Here is a 20,547-nt window from a genome sequence, read left to right on the forward strand (position 1 = left end):
AAGTTTGTTCGATGTCTTTGCTTCACCAGGTTCACACGGAGTCATACTTGAACAGCCTCAAGAGCAGCTTCAGGGTTGCAGCCAGCCATTGTGGAGGTACTAGTTGCAGAGATGAAGTTCAGTTTTCCTAACTGGTCGCAAGTTTTTTTATAGATAAAAGGCATAGGAATACCCGACTTTAAATTAATAAAGCCTAGAGCGTTCAACACATCCGACAATACGAGTACTCTCGGCATACATCTTAGCCAAAGAAAACAAAGACATCAAGCTAGCAACCACCTAACACCACAAGATAACCAAACTTAAAGACGAAGGAGGCATAAAGCAACTGGCGCCGGTCTTCCCAGCAGACCACCCCAACATGAACGTCCAGATAGAGGAGCCGCACGGACTTCAGGAGTTCCATCTTGAGGTCACATAGATCTCCCGCAACTCGTTGATCATCCAGCAAATCCCGCCTTGATCTCTAGTCTTGGATTTGTACTCCACAGCTGCAAGAAAACCATAGTTTTAAAGATTATGGCAGAAAGATGGTTAATGAATTTTCTCTCTATCGTCATTTTATTGCGGACTTGCCACAGGATCCAGGATTGGGCCAGTAACAGCAACCAAAGCCATCTACGCGAGGCCCCTGCCAGGCTAGACAGAATATGGTGAAATTGAGCGAAATTGGCCGGATGCCAGTTGCAACCAAGCAGTTGCCATAGCACGCTCCAAGCAAACCTTGCCAGCGAGCATTTGAAGAAAATGTGCGACGCATCTTCGAGGGCACCACAGAGGGTACAGGAGCCATCAGATGGGCCATGTCGGATAGCGATCTGACTACTGGAAGGGAGTTTGTCAATCGCAAGCTGCCAAGAAAAGATCTTGATTTTAAGCGGGACAGCCGCACTTCAGAGGTCTTTATGATACACCATTGTCGCACCCTGCGACAATTTGGTGTACATGGATTTCACCAGATGAGTACTGAAATTAACCAGATGAGTACCAATGAATCTCTGTAAGCTATTTCTTTTTTCCATAGGTGGGTGGGTCCATTTTATCAGCCGTTAATGTCGGTGGCGGATTTCACCATTGTTCGGCGGAGGAAGGGGATGGGTTTTGTGTCTACGCTGATATTACACTCTGCATTCAGTTTGCATTCGTCCCGTTAAATATTTCAAGGTGAGAAACTTATACAGATCGGACTGTGGCAGAGGAAGAGGGTGGGTTTTGTGCCTACGCTGATATTACACTCTGCATTCAGTTTGCCTTCGTCTGGAACTATTTATGTGACTTGTACCAAGTGATTGCTTGCCCAGCTGTGAATATACTCTGTAAACTATCTGTGTTGATAGTCATCCTCTGTCATGTTAATCTTGTTTAGTACAATGTTCTTCCAATTGCATAGGACTAGTGCAATGCAAGAGTTCAAACATATGTATATTGTTTACTCAATAGTTTAGCTTCATATAAGTACCTATCATTTTCAAACACTTGCAGAGTAATGATCATTGATCTGGATGCTCACCAAGGAAATGGCCATGAAAAGGATTTCGCTAATGATGGTATGCCCTCTATTGCGTTCTTCTTTGCATTTTATGTTCTCTATGATGACACGGTGATCTCAATTTTTCGCTTGCAGGAAGGGTTTACATTTTGGACATGTACAATGCTGGAATTTATCCCTTCGTAAACACCACTGTCTAGAATTCTAGTTACAACTGTGGAAATTCAAGCTTCTTTTTGATGGTTCAGAACTGCTTCTGGTGTAGAGGTTACTTGTCTAGAATATTTTTCCATGTCATGGTGTTGACAATAAGTTTTGTTCTCAACCCCAGAAACTTATATCCTGCATCATGCTTTGGAAGATAACATCCAAAGAATGATGCAACAAAAAAGAAAGAACAGCAGTCCTGCTGTGTATGCTAAAATTATTTGTAATGTTTTATTGCTATGAAATCTTGAACACCCACTGTCCAATGCTTAGTCTGTGTCACCAAATTTAAGTTCAGTCCCTGTCTATTGTCATTCCGTTTTTGGATGTATATAATGTTTCTGATGTTATATATAAACTGACATAACTTGTTTTTAGGACCACGCTGCTAAGCGGCATATTGATCAAAAAGTCGAGTTAGTTGTAAGTTACATCTTGCAAGCTGTTGGTTATTTATTCTCTTGTTTCTTTTCATGTAATTCAAATAAGAATTGAGTGCATTATGTGATTGTGCATTTTAGAGTGGGACAAAAACAGATGATTACTTGGATCAGCTTGACAATGCTCTCAAGGTATCTGTACACTTACAGATGGGGTGCTTGCAAATTTTGCATTATAAATGAAATTATCCTGTGTGCAATGGCTAAGGAGAATTGTTAGGAGAAACATGGTATCTTATGCGCCATATTTTGCAATATTCTAGGATCACAGTAAACTGGACATAATGGTGATTTTTATATACTATTTTAGATTGTGAGGTGAAGAGCATAGTGTTGAATAAGTTATTTGCGTCACATTCAACTGAAACAGAGGTTTGAGATGGGAAATAATATGTTCAAAATGGGTTGGCACTTGAGCAACATAATTTCTCATGTTACTTTCTGATGACATGGTCATACACAATGGTACTACAATACTTTTTTTTATCTGTTATTGTAATCCAACTTTCCAACTTAATGCACTTCTCAGTGTACTTGTTCCCCCTGTTTGGCAGACTTGTTGCACTTTTAACCATTCACTCTTATTTTATATTTATAATTTCATTTCTTGTTATGAGACTTGCATTTACAGTTCCTCTTGGATCATGCCGTTTGCAGGTCGCACAAAGTAGATTTCAGCCCCAGTTGATTGTTTATAATGCTGGAACAGACATCCTGGATGGTGATCCATTGGGGAACTTGAATGTACTTTTCTAATCGACTCTATATTTTTTCACAAATATTAGACCCATGAATAAATAACTTCGCCTGTGCATAATGTATTCTGCAACGGTGCAAAATGCAAAAAGTTTCTTGATGGCATCATTGTAGTCCAACAGCTCTCCGCCTAAGCTAGACTTTTATTGGCTGTAATGCCACACCAGAAAATTGGAAACTAATCGTGCGCTGAAGTATTATGAACACTAGTTTATTTAAGGCATATTGCCTTTGTTTTGCTCGAGTCCCTTGCACCAGTTGGGTCGATGCTGCTGAATCTGACATGTTTTCCCCCAAAATTTCAGATAAGTCCTGAACGTGTGGTGATTAGAGATGAGAAGGTGTTCAGGTTTGCAAAAGATCAAAACATTCCCCTTCTCATGCTGACATCAGGTGAACCACTTCTCCTATAATTTGTGTTTTTGCTGCTACCCTGCATATTAGCATACATCAACGACTAATATCACATCATGCACTGTTCCACCCCCTTCTCAGGCGGCTACATGAAGTCGAGTGCACGAGTAATTGCAGATTCGATTATCAATATCTCACAGAAGAACTTTATACAACTAGGTAACCAGCTAGGCTAAAGGAACACCTGCCAGTCTGCCACGAGTGTTCAACCTTAAGGACACATTTACTGGATGTATATATCTTGTAATTAGCATGTATGTTTTACAAAAAAAGTTTTGTCATAATGCCTTTGTTTCCGAGAAGAGTAAGCAACATGGAAGCATAGAGAGGGTGATCATGACAAGAGAGAACACTTGGAGATCCTAGTGGATCCCCATTAGGCCATCTCCACTGACAAGCTATATGGGATTTGGTTAATAATTTTGCCTTGGAGCCACTAAATATACCGTTTTGTACTGTATAGATCTTGAAGGTGATCAAGAAAGACATAATATGCTGTATTGTCCCGTCGGCTTTTCCTGGTAGTTTCGAAGATCATTTTTTGTTGGCTTCCGTTGCCGGCTTGTTGGATGTCCTACAGTTCACAGTAATCCATGGAATTTAGAATTTTGGCTCCTTCCTTTTTAGAATCGTAACAGCTTTTGCTGGAAAGACGCTGATGGTTCGAATAGTCCAGCCACCAGCTTGGTTCTGAGCTGGGCTTTATCATCCAGTGCGTGAATATGGTGCCAGGTTATTTTAACAAAATTCTACAATCCTCGGCAGAACAGATTCATTTCATGTCAAAGTTGGAGCTACATAGACAAGCAGGTAAACTACCATCGAGAGGACTAGGCTATACTTCTAACGAATCCCAGAACTACATAGACATATGCCATGATATCTCTTCAGTCGTGATACAGAATAGACTAGAGAAAGAAAAACAGAGACGCCGCCACTGCCACGAAACAGAGTCCCATTCCTGCCTCCTTCTCGCCTTCCTGATATGGTCAAAACTGATATCCTATTCAGAAGCTTTGGTTCCGTGCCATGGGACCCGGCCTACAGCGACCCTGGCGGTGCCACCGCCGCCATTGTGGCATCCTCGACCACCTTCGTGAGAGCTTCCTTCAGCCATGCCTCGTCCACCACGTAGCCAGCCTCCTGCAGCAAACATTTAAATGGTATGCAACACTTTAGTTAAGCTTCATGCCAGGTTGTTGGAACTTCTGCTCCAACACTGTACTTGTCGTTGACAGTGTGGAAAAGAACATCAAGAAATTTGGGCAGATGTAACGGATGGTTGAGTGCTACTGGAATGATAAGACAGTTGACGAGGTAATACGTGTGTAAGTGTAGCTGACAAGGCAATCAATGCATGAAGAAAGAATAGCTCTGCTGGTTGTCCTGGTCAGCTTATAAGCTTGAAACGTGTGTAATTCAAGTATTTATAACTATATAATTAGGGCTTAATTGGTCAGTTGAGTACTCATGTCTTCAGAAACCAATTCAAACAACGTCTGACCTATGTCTAATTTTCAAATGAAAACCAATTTGACCTGCAGTTTTGATCTGAGAAACCAGTCGCTCGCTAGATTCTCTACAGATCTCGTGTAGTCCTTTTTGTGAATACATTTCAGAGATTCAGCGCTAGATTCTCTACAGATCCCGTGTAGTCCTTTTTGTGAATATATATATTTCAGAGATTCGGCAAGAATGGTCTAATCCCGGTCAAGCACACCAACTTTCCCATCTGGTTCCTCTTACTAAGTGATTCAGCAAAAATGGTCTAATCCCGGTCAAGCACACCAACTTTCCCCTCTGGTTCCTCTTAGGCTGCTCATAGTGGGGAGTAACTTAGACTAGTAACATATGCCATGTTACTAGTCTAGGTTACTACCTTCATAGTGGGTAGTAACTTATATGTGGTGTCATGCATTGTGTCATTTATTATGTTGTAGACTCATTTTGCCTTGGGGTGTGTGATGTTATGGTAACATAGCTAGTTACCACCTCACTCTCTTTCTTCATTTATTCGCATGTCATGTCACCAAAATGCCTTGAGATGTGTGATGTTACGAGCAGTCTTACTAAGTTTGACAGTAGAATTCATCAAAGCTAGTCTACCACGAATTAAATATAGTATCTACATACCAAATCTAAGACATCCTTATATGGACAGATGTAGTATAATATTACCCCGTTCTGAAATATAACTTTTTTTTAGAAAATTAATTTAACATTCTAAAAAGGCTTATATTTTGAAAACGGAGGTAGTACTCCCCTCCGCCCCATGAAACTTTTCTAAACATTTTCAAAATTTGGACGTTGACTGACGTGACCCTGCGATATTTTATTGCTAAGAAACTTCAGGGGACAAGCTAGGGGTCGGGAGAGGGGATATTCCGCAACTAGTTGCACCCGCATCCCATTTTTGTTATGACATTTCTAAGTTTCCAAAAAATGCAAACTAAAATTCTAGACATACATTCTATTGTATCTTGTGCATCTGCAAAATTTCATCCAAAAATATGTCAAAATGTGGCCTACACAAAAAAGAACAAATGATGTGTAAATAGTACGTGACACTATTTACGTACGTCTTCTCTTTTTTACACAGGTCGCATTTTGACATATTTTTGGCTGAAACTTCACAGATGCACACACAACACAATGTATGTCTAGAATTTTAGTTTGCATTTTTTGGAAACTTGGAAGTGTCACAACAAAAAATGGGGTGCGGACGCAACTAGTTGCAAATGAGAGTTTCCCAGGGGTCGCGGGCAGCGCACAGCTCATGCTACATCGATGAGACTATTTCTCTTAGAGAAAGAATTAGTCGCAGAGGGATAGGTCTCATCTTCACTGAGGAACTCGGGGTTTGAAATACATCTTTGTCACTTACTGGCATTTTTCTATGGCATTTTATGAACATTATTAACACTTGATAAACAAAAAGCTTGATTTTAATACCATAACGTTAAGTCTTCTTCTTTTTCCGCGAGAAGCATGACTAAGTTTCAACACAGCAGACATATGATGACATACAATTAATAAGAGCAATGTGTATATAGCTAAAAGAAGAAGAAAAATGCATACATTTAATAGGAACTACAGGCATGTATGTACATTCTGATTGTGCATCAGAAAAGCTTTTCAAAGAGACACTTGCCCAAAACTTTAGCGCACATTCTTCAAGAGATAAGAGGAAGTTGGAGATCTTCCTAAAGTGCGGCATCTGTTATCTTCTTTGTTCTTCACAGGTGTTGTGCACTCGTTAAAATCAAGAATCCTTGCCTCGGACTGCAGAATTAAGTTATGCTCTTAATTAGTAAACATGATTTGTGAACTGAACCAAAAGTTGTGCCCAATCAAGGTTCACACTATGTGGCAGTCTATTTCATTTTGACTGATGTGGTCACACCACTACAGTTTCTGAAGAATCAATTTCAGGAAACATCATAGGAATTTAACATAAGCAACAGAATTTTCACAAAACCTATAATTATCGCAGAACTGAACATGATCAATTGTAATCGTCAGTAATAGTATTCATAATTAGGCACCAGTGAAGTTTACGTACCATGACTTTGGATGGCTGGTTGGTTGTTACATGTTCCTTTTTGATAATAATATGGTCTATGTTTTCCTTATCAGAGTCTTCCTCGCTGCATTGGTTTTGTAAGGTCCCACTTGCTAGGAGCTCATGGGTTTCCTCCAAAGCAGGAGCATTCCGTTCATTTATTTGCTTCACCAATCCTAGAGCATCAAAAGTTGTGCTTGCTGGGCTCATGAAGAATACATCCTGGAAGAATAAAATAGCAGCTACTTTCAAGAACACATGTATTACTCCAAACAGCAAGGTATTTGTTGACAATGCAATTATAGCTTGCCTCTGCGAAGCACTAATGCAAGCAAACTACCTGAAAGTTTTTGAACAAAGGGGACTTCCACGCAGAAGGAGATTCTAACCCTCTTTTGATTCCTGGGGTATCAGCCAATCTGCAACAAAGCAGTTCGGAGTTATAATTTTAATTATGGAGGGTCTTCACTCACATTATTAGAGTACCAACAACGAAAAAATCGTTTTATTCTATTAATGAGGCCACAATACAAGGTAAATAGTAACTTATAAAAGTATACACAGAGCTATGGTTATAACCAAAAAGAAGATTGTTATTCAACTTAACAGTGAACAGTGCGGGAAAGTTCACTATGAAAAGCTAAGATTGTTATTCAACTTAACAGTGAACAATGCGGGAAAGTATGAACAGCTACTGTAAAGCCCAAATGGCATTTCACTTGAGCTCAATTCAGATAAAAATATGTTAACAGTCATAAGATGATTGGAAATATACAAGCCAGGCAGCCACCACATATCCTGCGCATCATGGAAACCAATTTTGTTTGAAGATCAAATCAACACCAAATAGGTTAGACATTAAATGAAAATTTAGTTCTCAATCTAGTCTCCCTCGCAAAGTTCACACATGTTTTCGAATGTATAAATATAAGATCATGACTGATGATAAATTCAAAAGAAAACAACAGTAACAAGCATTTTAACTTCCACATACTCCCACTGCAATAGGTGCATTATTCTGTGTTTATTACAAATATGTGTCGCATTATTCTCAATGTAGTCTCCCTTGCAATATAATTTCACATATGTTTGGGAATGTATAAATATAAGATCATGACTGATGATAAATTCAAAAGAAAACAACAGTAACAAATCTTTTAACTTCCACATATTACCCTCTGCAATAGTGCATTATTCTGTGTTTATTACAAATATGTGTGCATTATTCTCCAAATTAGCCAACTGAAGCTATTATAAAGGACAGATTTATAAATTTTCAGATACAACTTATATCAGGTAAACATGGGATGGGAGTGTAACAAAAAATAAAGGTTTTTTTTTCATATCCATACCAAATGTTCTTTGAAAAAAGAGAATACAGTAGAAAATATTTAAGCTATGGTTTTGCACATGTGTTCCCGGCATGAACTCTCAGTTACTACCTCCGTCTCGGTTTATTAGACTTACGCATACCCCTAAGTCATCACTTTGACAAACTTAATATGAGTTATGTATTACAAAAAAATATTTCATTAGAAACTTTAGGTGTTACACTTTCTAATGGTATAATTTTTGTGTTATAGAATTTATATTATATAGGTCAAATTCACAACCTATATAATTTGTGTGTTATAGAATTTATATTATATAGGTCAAATTCACAACCTAGGGATACATGTGGAACTAATAAACCCGGGCGGAGGGAGCAGATAAAAACGATGCAAAAGCACCACTATACAGATCTCTACAATTTCATATGCCAATCGAACAAAAGAATTGCTTAGGCAGAAAATATGAGAGAGTAAACCTTACATGTTTACATACTCATAATCAGCATTGATACACGCTGAAGATTTTTCAACAAGAAGTTCTGCTGGTTTTGATCGAGAAGATATTATGTCTTTAGAAAAAGATTTTGCAGTGGTATTTAGCTTCCGACTTTCTGGATTGGGGCCATTCTTAGGTGTAGTGAAGCTATTGGCGTTGCTCTCTGTTAGAATCCCCGAGGACACCTGCATTAAACCAAATTGGTAAGAACAAGACCAGGCAAAGACAACATTGTATAAGCATGCTACTCATTTAAATTTAACAGCTTTGCATTAGTCTTGAAATTTATTGCCAAATGCTTCATTATTGGGCTAACTGGCCATGCTCCTTGAAATAGGCTTTCGCCCCGCTTTATAAATAAAGCCACATGGCCAAACTGATACAAAGTGATGAGGGAACCCTCTTACAAAGCAAAGCACAAATAAAACAAAAAACATAGGAGTAGCTACACCCCACAAGCATGCCTCATTTAAATTTAACAGCTTTGCATTATTCTTGAAATTTATTGCCAATTGCTTAATTATTTGGCTAATTGGCCATGCTCCTTGAAATAGGCTTTCACCCCGCTTTGTAAATAAAGCCACACAGCCAAACCGATACAAAGTGATGAGGGAACCCTCTTACAAAGCAAAGAACAAATAAAACAGGAAACATAGGAGTAGCTACACCCCACAAGAAGCGCCCCGACTACTGATTAGAGGTGACAATGCACCTTCTTGTGAAACCACCGGACATTGTTGCACCACACCAACCAAGCTGTCGCCAAAGAGGACCACCTGTCCTCTCGCTCCGGGCCATGGAGCGCCGATCCTGCCAGCAGACCGCGAGAACCGAGAGTGGTGGCAACTCAGTCACGTGTAGAAGATAGAAGACCGAGACCGCCCCACGCCAGCACCAAAGGTCTTCGAGATAGGATCTAAGCTTGCTCGCCAATGACGGTGAGCCGTGACCGAACGTAAACCCAGCTCCACGACGACACCCCCAAGAAGGTGATGACGCATCGCGCCGCCATCGTCGAGACGAAAACAGTCAAGGGTTTTCACTCGGAGCTTTGGCAGGGAGGTAACCGCAACAGCGGCCCCAAGAGGGACACGACGCCCACAGATGCTGTCGCTGTTGGCGCCGAAGCGCTGGGCTTTCGCCCGAAATCACAACCACACCACACCGAGGTACCATGGTCAACCCACCATCAACAAACCAGGCCTCCAAGTCATGCTCTAGGAGCCTCCACTGCCGATGCACCGCCGACCCCTGGATCCCCTGATGTCCACTCCTTGCCACCCACATAGCCAAAGAAACAAACCATCACCACCGCAACGTCGCTCGTCGGAGAGCCAACCGCGCAGTCCACCTTCCAGGGCCGCCGCCCCGGCATCCAAGGGCTCACACCGTTAGGGTGGGAGATACAACCACATCAGACCAACCAGGACAGCCATGAACGATGGCGGCGGATCGAGGCCCACATGGCCTAGCTCCAACTGGCCATGCTACCCCATAAGAGTTAACATCTTACCAGAGCACATGTCATGCCAGCTATGTATTTCCATGTTGACCAGTATTTCAGACAAAGGGAATTTTCCCACTGTGTGCTACACACAATGATTGATTGGCAATGTTCTTTGTTGGAATATTATGGAATGAAATATATAAGAAAAATAGTTGTATGAGAACACTTACTACATTGTTGGCGGCATCCCTCACTGAACATATCTCCCTTTTCTCCAAATTATTTCTCTTTCCATTTTCTTCAGTTTTACCCTGATAAGTGGCTTCTTTCGAATTTTCCTCATTTTCATGAGAAAATAAATCAAGTGATTCATCTCCAGTGGCATCTACACAAGATATCTCAGTTCTTGTGAATGGCATGGCTGACTTACCACAATCCTTTTCAGTATCCATTTTCTTTGCACGCCTTACATCTGGAATAGGTGAAGGGAACTCTCTCTGCCGCTTCTTCATTATTGACTGTGTGCATATAAAGCTTGTGGCAGCACTTTTCCGCACAGCATCAGGACTCTCATCACGAGTAGGAGAGCCCCATAATCTTAGTGGAGTGGAGATGTTCATGGATGACCTCATCAACTCTCGAATGCCAAAAGGACTATATTCTGGGAGGTCACTGGAGCTTACGAGCTCACAGCTGACAAATGGAACTTCAACACCTGAGAAGCAAAGAGGTTCATAGCATTCTGGATGCTGCTTTTTGTCTATCACAGATTCACTATGGATTGGTGATGCTTCTCTCCCCATGGTTGTAGGTTCCAAACATGACTCTTCAACACTTGTCAGCTGTTGCTTTCTCGATTCTGGCACCATAGGCGGATCACAGGAAACAGTCTCGTTTTCACTGCCTGAACAAATAAAGGATGGTGCTAATGATGTATCAGAACTCTGATGATGCACGGCGCCTGCTATGCCTGATGAGTTCAGTGTCTGCAATGGATAAAGTGGTTCTTCAAAATTGTTTGCAACTTCAGATGAATATGCACTGTGCTGGTAATTTGAACTCAAGAAAGAATCGGCATTGACGGAATCTGGTGCATTAAGAAGATTCTGAAAAGAAATATCCTGCCACAGTTCGGACTGAGGATCAAAGTCGGCTTGAGAAAATTCTTGCTGCAAGTGTTTATCTAGATCATTTTCAGAGAAAGATAGCAAGTGGTGAGTCTCTGGTAAAGCAGAAGCATCACTATTGGCGTTATTATAGCATGTTTCCTGACATGAAGAGTAAGATTCATGTGGTCCTTCATCATTGAAATGCACTAGGGCATGATAGCCCACAGCCTCATCAACTTGCTCCACTTGAGAACAAGAAACATTGGCAAATGCTGATTGACTAAACTCGGAGGAATCTTCCACCTCCCGAATAACATTCAAACCACTACCTTCACTTTGCTGGGTTACTGTAGATGACGAATCAACATTTAGGCTCCCTGTAGGATATACAACAGCTTGTAGGCCCTGAAACTGAGCCAGTAAACCTTCTGCTCTATATGATTCAAATTTCTTCTTCACTGAGCTGTGCCAATGATTTTTTATGGCATTGTCCGTCCTGATAGGGAGATATTAGTTCAACTATCTTTGTAATGATGCACTTTTTACTTGTATACAAGTATATTAGACATAGAACAGCATTAGGTTTTTAATTGTAAGAACATAACTCTAACTGGAAATAAATTACTATTACCATTCCATAAAGCATTCAGTTTTTTCTATTGATATCATTTACTACCATTTCTTTTTAGAAAAGCACAACTAGTCAAATTCTAATTTCACTAGCAGATGGTAAAATTGCTACCTTCCTGGTAGATATTTTGACAGTTCAGCCCATTTGTTTCCATAGACTTGATGAGCTTGAATGAGTCTTATCTCCTCTTCTTGTGTCCATGCATCTTTATTTATCCCAGGATTAAGGTGATTGTACCACCTACATGCAGATATCTGATCAGGAACACATAATTTTTTGGTGTCCAGTTTGAAGTGATTTGCAAAATTACACCACACTATTACTTTGCACTACAAATGTCCCTATAAAGGAATGCATGCTAAAACAAAACAATTCTAGAAACAATCACCATGTGATGATTTGGAGTAACCGACCAAGAGAACACCTTGAGTAATCCAGTATCACCCATAACTGGTAGTATGGGTAGTATATATAGAACCATAGGCTGCTTTGTGGTGTAAATTAAAACATATGCTTCCATGGATGGCACAATAATTCAGCTGAGCTTCCCACTATAAGCAGACTATACTTCAAATATACTACTGATACTACCAGTAGTATATACCTTGGACTTGGGAGTTGATATTATCGATACTTAACGTGACATACCTTTCACGGCATTGCTTTCCAATGCGTCCTGGCAAAGCTTGGGAAATGGCTGACCATTTTGTGGGTCCATATTCCTTTACCATCTTAATAATAATGTCATCTTCCTGGAAAAAGGAAAATGAAAGGAATAATGTGGCATACAGACGTGTGATGTAGTTCATTATAATCCGGGGATTGAACAATTAATTTTTCTAGAAAATGGGAGCAGCGATTTGGCTCCCGGGAGCATTTGCTCCCGGTTTTTTTAAAAAATCAGAACAAATCGAAAACTTATCAAAAAAATCCGCAAAAAATCATGCACCTACCTGACCATGGCACGCACTACCGTGTAAAATTTCGTTGCAAAATGTTATCGTATGCGCCCTGGACAAAAATGACAAATTTCTGACATGAAATGAGATCCAAAATTTTGAATCTCAGATCTGGAAATTTGTCATTTTTTCCCAGGACGCATACAATGACATTTCGCAGCGAAATTTCACAAGGTGGTGCGTGCCATGGTCAGGTACGTGCATGATTTTTTTCAGAATTTTTTGAAAAGTTTTTAAAAAGAAAATTTGCTCCCCAAAAATCCGGGAGCAAATGCTCCCGGGAGCCAAGAATAATTTCCGCTAGAAAATGATATACATACAAATGAAAGTCATTAAACTATAGATCTTACTTCTTTAGACCATGGCCCTTTGACTAGCTCAGGATTCAAAACCTTCTGCCACCTATGCAAGCATTGAACGTCGGTCCTATCAGGAAAACACTCAGCTGGACGAAAAACAGGTAGTTTGTCAAGCATCATATTATGACAAAGATACAACAAAAATTCTCATTAACAGGCAGGGAAAAAAACTCATGCAAGAAGAGCATGAACATTAAGTCTAACTGTAATGAAGTCCAAGGGACAAGTAAAATGTACATGCAGAGATGGGTGCTTGAATTTAGAATTTAGATACTTGTTTGTTAAAAAACATAGACATGCATCATGTCACAACAAGTAGGCGTAGCAGCACTTTTAGGAACTGCTCACTAATCATCTAACAAAAGGCAAGTAGGTGTACATCGCTGTTAAAAAACTGTTGAATCTTTTGTTTTACTGCCCAAGGTATGTTTTATCACATCTATTCACATTTTACTCTAGTTGGCAATATCTAAAATGATATGCCATCATATCTACAGAATACTGAGCAATTTCTTGTATTAGATCGGTTGTAAGATGGAGCGCATATTATGGAAGTTGAGAATAGCATTGACAATATTTTTCTCGAGAGTGTGCAAAATAAGAAAAACACACGCATTATCCAAGAGGGGCATATTTATCGTTAGCCCTTGGTAATAACATGATATATGTGCATTAGTTAGGCATCAATCAATTCAGAAGATATAAAAAAAAGGCATCCATTTAGGCTATATGTGCAGATTGAGTTGGCTTCATCTTGGTGGTGTTCGAGCATCCTTTTATCCCGTCCTTATGTGATATACATATAATTCCTACAGTTCCCTAAAAGTTGTCGTTTCTGATAGAGAATGTGAACTGTTGGAACTTTGACTTCCGATGTGTTCAATAATATTTCGTTAGATACTTGTAATCGTATGTACAAATTTGTCTTGAAAAGTACTTAATGTTTTGGGGTTCTATGGATAATTACGACAGAGATTAGTGGTTAAGTTGTGTTTTGGACAGGGTGTAACTGTCCTAAGCGGCAACTCTTATGCAACCCCAGAGGGGGTACATTGTATCGCCTCATTTCAGATAGCCCTTTTAACTGGATACTTGGAACAAAAATCAACAAACCATAAAACAAACATTGGGAGAGGAATTTCAAGTTGTACAGTGGCAGAGATTAAAGCAATGTAATAGTAGCAGCAAATACAATGACCAACAACTTTCGTGCTGTTATGTCGGGTTAATAAAAGTACCTATTTTTTTCCAGTTTTTTCCTTTGTGGATTTCAACAGCCTTCCGAAGTATATCATCCTACATTTGAGTAGCACATAGAAAAATCAGACAACAAGAGTGCACTTGCTTTAGAGGCAACAAATTCAGTACTATTCATATCTGTTATACATTCCTATGCACTGTTTATTGATTAAATGCCTTCACAATTATCAAATATGTTACAAGAAATATTTTGGGACAAAGTCCACACCATATATAAATCTCTGTCGCTGTCTTCACTATACAAGAATAGAACCTATGCCCTCTGAAAAGAAAGGTCTTTCAGTAAAATTACACAAAATTGAGTTTTGACAGTTTACCTCTTCCAGGGTCCAATTCCCTTTGGTTGAGCGCCTTGCTGGACCTGTTGTCCTCCTAAAGTACAAATAATCAGATCCATAAAGTTAGATCTATAATTCAAAGTCTGGTACATGGTTCTAATTTGATAAAATTTTACCCATTGGGCAGCCGTCCCTTCTTCCGTCCACTGCTGGCTCCTCCATCAGGCACAGCCAAAGCAGAGGGTGAAGCCTCAGCAGCCTTCTTTGAAGTCCTTCCTTTGTCACTTGTCATTATGAGTGAACACTAAAAATTCAATTTCCACTCTGTAGTAGAAGCCAGGGAAGGGTCTAAGAATCATTATAATGTCAAACCCCCAGTATGTCCTTCACGAAGTTGCGTTGCAGAAGGAGAGTAGGTCATAGACTGCCAAGGAAAAGACAAAAAAGAAGAAGATTAAAGTAACTTCAGGAAATAGCAATGGCAACAGCCGTAAGGAAAAGGAGCATATAACTTGCAGGATATGGTGCGAAATCACCATTTCACCAAAAGGTAGATATGCAATTTAAAATAACCACCATGTACGAACATTTCACGAATGAAATAAAAGGTAGAAAGGGTGGATACCAGTCACGAACATTTCACAAGCATACCAGCCAAACCCCCCAGGCGTGGCCATACTATGACTCCACCACTACTGCCATATACCACAGCTTTCATGACCCTTGTTGTTACCAAAACCACCCCATCATGAGACATCACTGCTTGACCACATGAAAGCTCATGCTCGTATGTGTATGGTCTGTGTGAGTTTTGGCCCATAGGCCCATACTATAGTATATGTAATGTACTGATACACCTAACAAGTGGATTTTGAACTAAGGGCCACTTTGACAGACATGCGACCATGGTTTTAAGGCATCCGCCTTAGGAAGCTTAAGCGATGCTTAGGCGATAGAGCGCCCCACAAGATTAACATTTCCTTGTGGCTATTTGCTCAAATAAATTGATTACTATTCTGGGAGGACCGGTGGACCGGGGGGCGCGCCGTCCGTGAGTTTGCGACGCAGCTATACGATTGCGTCCCCAAGCGGCGACGTAAGACCACAACAGTGGCAGCCAGGCTCGAGACGAACAGCTGGGCCAGAGACATCCACGGTGTGCTGGGCGTGCACGAGGTCGGCCAATACCTCTGCCTCTGGCAAGCGATCGCCCACACAGAGCTGACCACCGACAGCGACCGCCTCGTTTGGAAGTGGTCTCCAAACGGCGTCTACTCCGCGCAATCGTGTTACAGGGCCCTATTCCATGGCTCGCTTCTCTCCCAGAGCTGCAAACTAATTTGGAAGACTTGGGCGCCGCCGCACGTCAAGTTTCACCATTGGCTTGCAGCACAGGACCGGTGCTGGACCGCTGCCTGAGACGATGCACCACCTCACCATGAATTGCCCCTTCTCCCAGCAAGTTTGGCATGAGGTCCTGTCCTGGCTTAGGCTGCCTTGTCAACCGCTGAGCACAAGGGGATCGATGCGCACAGAGACCTGCTGAAGCCGATGCGCAAGGTGCTCGCCACCATCACCCTGTTGACCCCCTGGATGATCTGGAAGCACAGCTGCATCTTCGATAGGGTGAAACCCTCCATGCAAAGCTTGCTTGACAAGATCAAGGATTAGGCCAGGCTGTGGGTTACCGCTAGGGCCAAGGGCCTAAGGGATGTGTGGCCAACAACCTGGGATGTCCACTGATATGTGTTTCTTTTCGGTTCGCCTGTGACCTCTTAGGAGGATTGTAAATCTGAATTCTGCCTTTTCAATGCAATGAAACGCAATAGTCTATTGCATTTTCTCGAAAATAATCTGAGAAAAAGGAATATGAAGAAACCTCTAAAGTGTATGTTGTGCAAAGAAGTTGAATCTAGATATCATCTGTTCTTTGAATGTGTTGTGGCAAGATATGTTTGGGCAAATTTTGGCAGTTTCTTTGATCTAGAGGTTAATGACCTGAGTGATGTTTCCAGGCAATGGCTTAATAGTCACCAATATGCCGTTGCTTTAACTTGGTGCATTTCGCTGTCCTGTGGGTACTATGAAACTGTAGGAATGATGTGACATTTAATTGCGGTTTGTGGATCATCAATATTAAACAGGTCCTTGAAAGTATTTCGAGCAACCTCAAGGACTAGGCCTTGCTGCTCACTGGGAATCATCGGGCAAGACTAGAAGCCTATGGGGCACATCTAGTGCCCTATCTGAATGCACCACTATGTCTGACCTTGGCAATCCAACCTGGATGAACCTGGGATGAGATGAACTGGAGAAAGCACTGATGGAGCAACAGAAGACACCAGGATCGCATGAACTGTTAAACTGATACCTCCGTCAGACGCAAAGCACATACAGCCCTTTTAAATCAACATGTTTTCGATCCAATGAATCTCACATTGCCCACCCCCAAGAAACACCTTGCAGGCAGGCTCCCAGCACCACCGACATGTTTTCGATCCACGCCTCAGGCAGAAGCAAACATTTTATTTTCTTGATGTGCAAAAATCCACACAAATTTCTTTCCAGGAAACGCCAAGATCCGGCAAATCCCCGTCCCACCTAGCGGGCGGATGCCATCTGCATCTCCGGAGGGTCGGCCGACGCCGGAAAAGCAAACGCCAATTTCTACCGCTCCATCGCAAACAAGATAGACGGGGAATTTCTACTCCGGTAAACCCAAGAAAGCTCACCTCTCCGGCGGATCGGACGCGGCGCGTCCGCCTAAGCTCTGCTCAGTGGCGGGTCGATCCGCGCCGCACCGGGCCCTTCTGCCGTGCCGCCTCCGCCACCCGAAATACCGAATCCCCAATCGCCGGAGGAGCGCAAAAGGAAAAGTTTCCTCCTTTTTTTTCTTTATTAGGATAAAAAAATAAGCCGTCTCTGTGCTTCGCCTCTGCTTGGGAGATTTTAATTATGTTTTGGAAGACGACGGGGTGGGGACGACAGACTGGAGCAGTAAAGAAAGGAGTGAGACGAACGGCTAGGATGTCGGTTACCGGCAGAACCGGGATGCCGAGCCGTTCGTTCAACGGCTAGCCTGCCGCTTCCGCGAGTTTTGAATACAACGGCTGGCTACCGGAGATAGTCGGTGGGCGGGGCGTCCGGAATCTCCACACTACGGTTCTGCCGGTCGTTTTAGTTTGGGCTTGAGGCAACGGAACCATTTCTAGGGTCTCGCCGGCCCACTCATCTACTTTTCTATATCTATATCTATATCTATATCTCTACTAATAGGTTACCGGTCGGTGATATTGGTAGGTCGAAAAACCGGAACAAATTTTCGTTCATAAAAAAACCGAGATTTTAGTGCCTTCCGATCTGCAACCGGGCCTCCCAGTGCCTTCTGATGTTTCGTCCGTCAGAAAAATCGAACGTGCTAAAATTTTCCCAGAAAAAAACCGCTTCTGATTGGAAGGCGACACAACTACGAACCAGGTCTTGTCGCTGCGTTCATTGACTCTCTCGTCCGTCTATTCCCACCGTCCAGGAAGAAAAAACCAGATTGACAGCCAACATTTCCTTAATTATTTCCTGTGCATGCACTGAATTCTTTTCTATCTCAAACTCCCTATTGTATGCGTGTGCCCAAGCTGAACATATATTTAAGAGAAGGAGGGGAAGAAGACCGAGACAACATTGTGATCTCGATCAAGGCTGGAAGAGGGCGACAACATTGCCATCACTAGTAGAAAAAATGGGCTTGGGTCCTGGTTCGTAACGGGTTTTAGTCCCGGATTCGTAACCGGGACTAAATATGCGAGACTAAAGACCCCTCCTTTAGTCCCGGTGAGGCCCATCCACGTGGGCTGCAGACGTTCGTCGGGGCGGAGTACCTTTAGTTCCGGTTGGTGTGACCAACCGGGACTAAAGGTCTCTGCAGGTTTAGGGTTTAAACCCCTAAATCTGGTTTTATTTTGTTGTGTTTTCATTTTTCTTATATTTTATTTTGTGTTTTATTTTAATTTCAAAGAAGTTTCAGTACACATATTCTACACTAGTATATACACGTTACACGTTGATGCATATAAATATACAAATTCAAACAAGTTTGAAATTTCAAATAAGAAGAATTCAAGAGGAATATATAATATTTAATCTCGGGTGACCATATACAACTTCAACCAAGTTTTCATATGCAATTTATGGCATTAGAAGTTCTTCATCCTCGTAATAGTGTTGTCCATTAGGATGGAGGATGTCCCTCATAAAAAATCCTGCTAATTCCTCTTAAATCGGTCGGAAGCGAGCTTCATGATTAAGCTTCTCCCGCAAGTCACTCCTCCGCAAGTTGATATCCTGAGGCCTCCGCTCAGAGGTGAGTCACTGGATGAACTCACAAACATAGTATCCACGTAGATTGGTTCCCGGTGGCTAAGTTGGAACATTAGCTAACCTTCTAAATGTTAGCAGATCTTTGAATTCACCGGTTACTTTCTTTTTGAACCGTTTCCAAACTCTACAGGGCAAAGAAAATAACCAAGGGAGCTATTAATTACTTGATATTAGGAAATAAACGAAAGGGGTCGATATAGTGCGCAAATGATTGAAAATAATTACTTTTGCTGCATTGCTCTTATGTCGGACCAATGCTTTGGGTCCATATTCAGAGAGTCTATGACTTCAACTCTAAAGTTGTCAAATTGAATTATTAGCAGAATCCATTGGACCTACGAATACATTACATGCACAGTCATGCATAACTCATCGATTAGACATAACATGGAGTAAACAAAAAAGAATGTGCACAAGACAGAAACACTCACCCAAAATGGTAAGGAAATAAAATTTCACTTTTGAGTTCCTGGTTTGTAAGAAACGTGTACATGTCTCTCTCCACATCTTGGGGGTGCTTTTGTAACACATATCCATTAATGATATGTGGGTCAATGAACCCAACATTATGGATGTTCCTTCTTTTGCATTCCCCAAGCTTCATTCTGCATAATAGCGTACACAAGAATATAATTAGGGTAATATAGTGCAGGCAATGAACGAGATGAGGTAGAGATTTAATTATAGAAGTAAATCACTTACATACGTAGCAACTCAGGAGAGATTTGTCGAGCTCGCGCAGATTGAACAACTGGAACAATTCACTCATATGAACTTGTACATAGTAATGTTTGAAGTGATGCTCCTCTCTAACTTCCGCATAAATATATTCTTTGTCGGCCTTATTTTTTATGAAATCCTTGTACGAGAGTAGCAGATTTCGCATTTGTGTTGGTAGACTTGCTTCCTGCGCAGGCTCGACGAGAGGCCAATTTGGCACATATGTAAATGCTACCTCACTTATTGGCGCATTCTCAAGGCCTAACAATGCACGAAGAGTCATACCGAACTCGGCCGCTCTTTCTTTGGCCGCCGTTACAGTCATTTGCTATGCTCTAGCAGATGCTAGGATACTAGGGTCCAATAGTTCCATGTCCTTATCCATATCGGCTCTGAAGGACGTCGTAACGGAAGGAGAGGCTTCCACTTTGAGCGGGGGGATCGATTGTTTTTTCTGTTCCCCGAGCTGGGAAATTTGTTTCCCATATTTTTTACTTGTTGGTTTCTTCTCCACCAAGGCTTTTTCCAATAATGATTCTTGCCTAAGAAATTCACATCCATAGTCGTCTGGCAGATTCTGCTAGATTTGGGACGGTGTCTTCAAAAACTCCTTAGCCCACTTCTTTTGCTTCTCAGTATATATCGGCTTGGGCTCAAGCTCTTTTTCCGCCTTGACTTCCACCTTCCATTTCTCATGGTGAGCAGCTGCGGTCGC

The 20,547-nt window shown here is 41.5% G+C and overlaps 2 protein-coding genes across 2 annotated transcripts; one reads left to right on the forward strand and one right to left on the reverse strand.

Moving 5' to 3' along the window:
• Positions 1-803: 803 nt before the first annotated feature.
• LOC124647329 (histone deacetylase 2-like) lies at positions 804-3,497 on the forward strand. The gene is made up of 9 exons (XM_047187291.1): positions 804-899; positions 1,025-1,164; positions 1,483-1,547; positions 1,625-1,671; positions 2,075-2,119; positions 2,218-2,268; positions 2,794-2,880; positions 3,198-3,285; positions 3,388-3,497. Exons 1-9 carry the CDS (start codon positions 804-806, stop codon positions 3,480-3,482), a joined length of 714 nt encoding a protein of 237 aa, XP_047043247.1. The 3' UTR covers positions 3,483-3,497.
• A 2,857-nt stretch (positions 3,498-6,354) lies between these two features.
• On the reverse strand, positions 6,355-17,521 carry LOC124646465 (transcription factor MYB3R-4-like). Its single transcript, XM_047186571.1, has 12 exons — positions 17,471-17,521; positions 14,915-15,162; positions 14,778-14,832; positions 14,439-14,496; positions 13,192-13,286; positions 12,531-12,634; positions 11,994-12,122; positions 10,373-11,747; positions 8,681-8,880; positions 7,209-7,287; positions 6,869-7,090; positions 6,355-6,588 (listed from the first exon to the last, which is right to left on the reverse strand). Exons 2-12 carry the CDS (start codon positions 15,028-15,030, stop codon positions 6,466-6,468), a joined length of 2,556 nt encoding a protein of 851 aa, XP_047042527.1. The 5' UTR covers positions 15,031-15,162; positions 17,471-17,521; the 3' UTR covers positions 6,355-6,465.
• Between the last annotated feature and the right edge of the window lie 3,026 nt (positions 17,522-20,547).

The sequence above is a fragment of the Lolium rigidum genome, chromosome 4, assembly GCF_022539505.1.
Source record: "Lolium rigidum isolate FL_2022 chromosome 4, APGP_CSIRO_Lrig_0.1, whole genome shotgun sequence".
NCBI lineage: Eukaryota > Viridiplantae > Streptophyta > Magnoliopsida > Poales > Poaceae > Lolium > Lolium rigidum.

Coding starts and splice junctions, on each gene's coding strand:
- LOC124646465 (XM_047186571.1), bottom strand. CDS start 15,030: ATGACAAGTGACAAAGGAAGGACTTCAAAGAAGGCTGCTGAGGCTTCA. Junction 14,833..14,914: donor AAGGGACGGCTGCCCAATGG/GTAAAATTTTAT, acceptor TTTGTACTTTAG/GAGGACAACAGGTCCAGCAA. Junction 7,091..7,208: donor CTTTGTTCAAAAACTTTCAG/GTAGTTTGCTTG, acceptor TTATTCTTCCAG/GATGTATTCTTCATGAGCCC.
- LOC124647329 (XM_047187291.1), top strand. CDS start 804: ATGTCGGATAGCGATCTGACTACTGGAAGGGAGTTTGTCAATCGCAAG. Junction 1,672..2,074: donor ATGCTGGAATTTATCCCTTC/GTAAACACCACT, acceptor ACTTGTTTTTAG/GACCACGCTGCTAAGCGGCA. Junction 3,286..3,387: donor CCTTCTCATGCTGACATCAG/GTGAACCACTTC, acceptor CCCCCTTCTCAG/GCGGCTACATGAAGTCGAGT.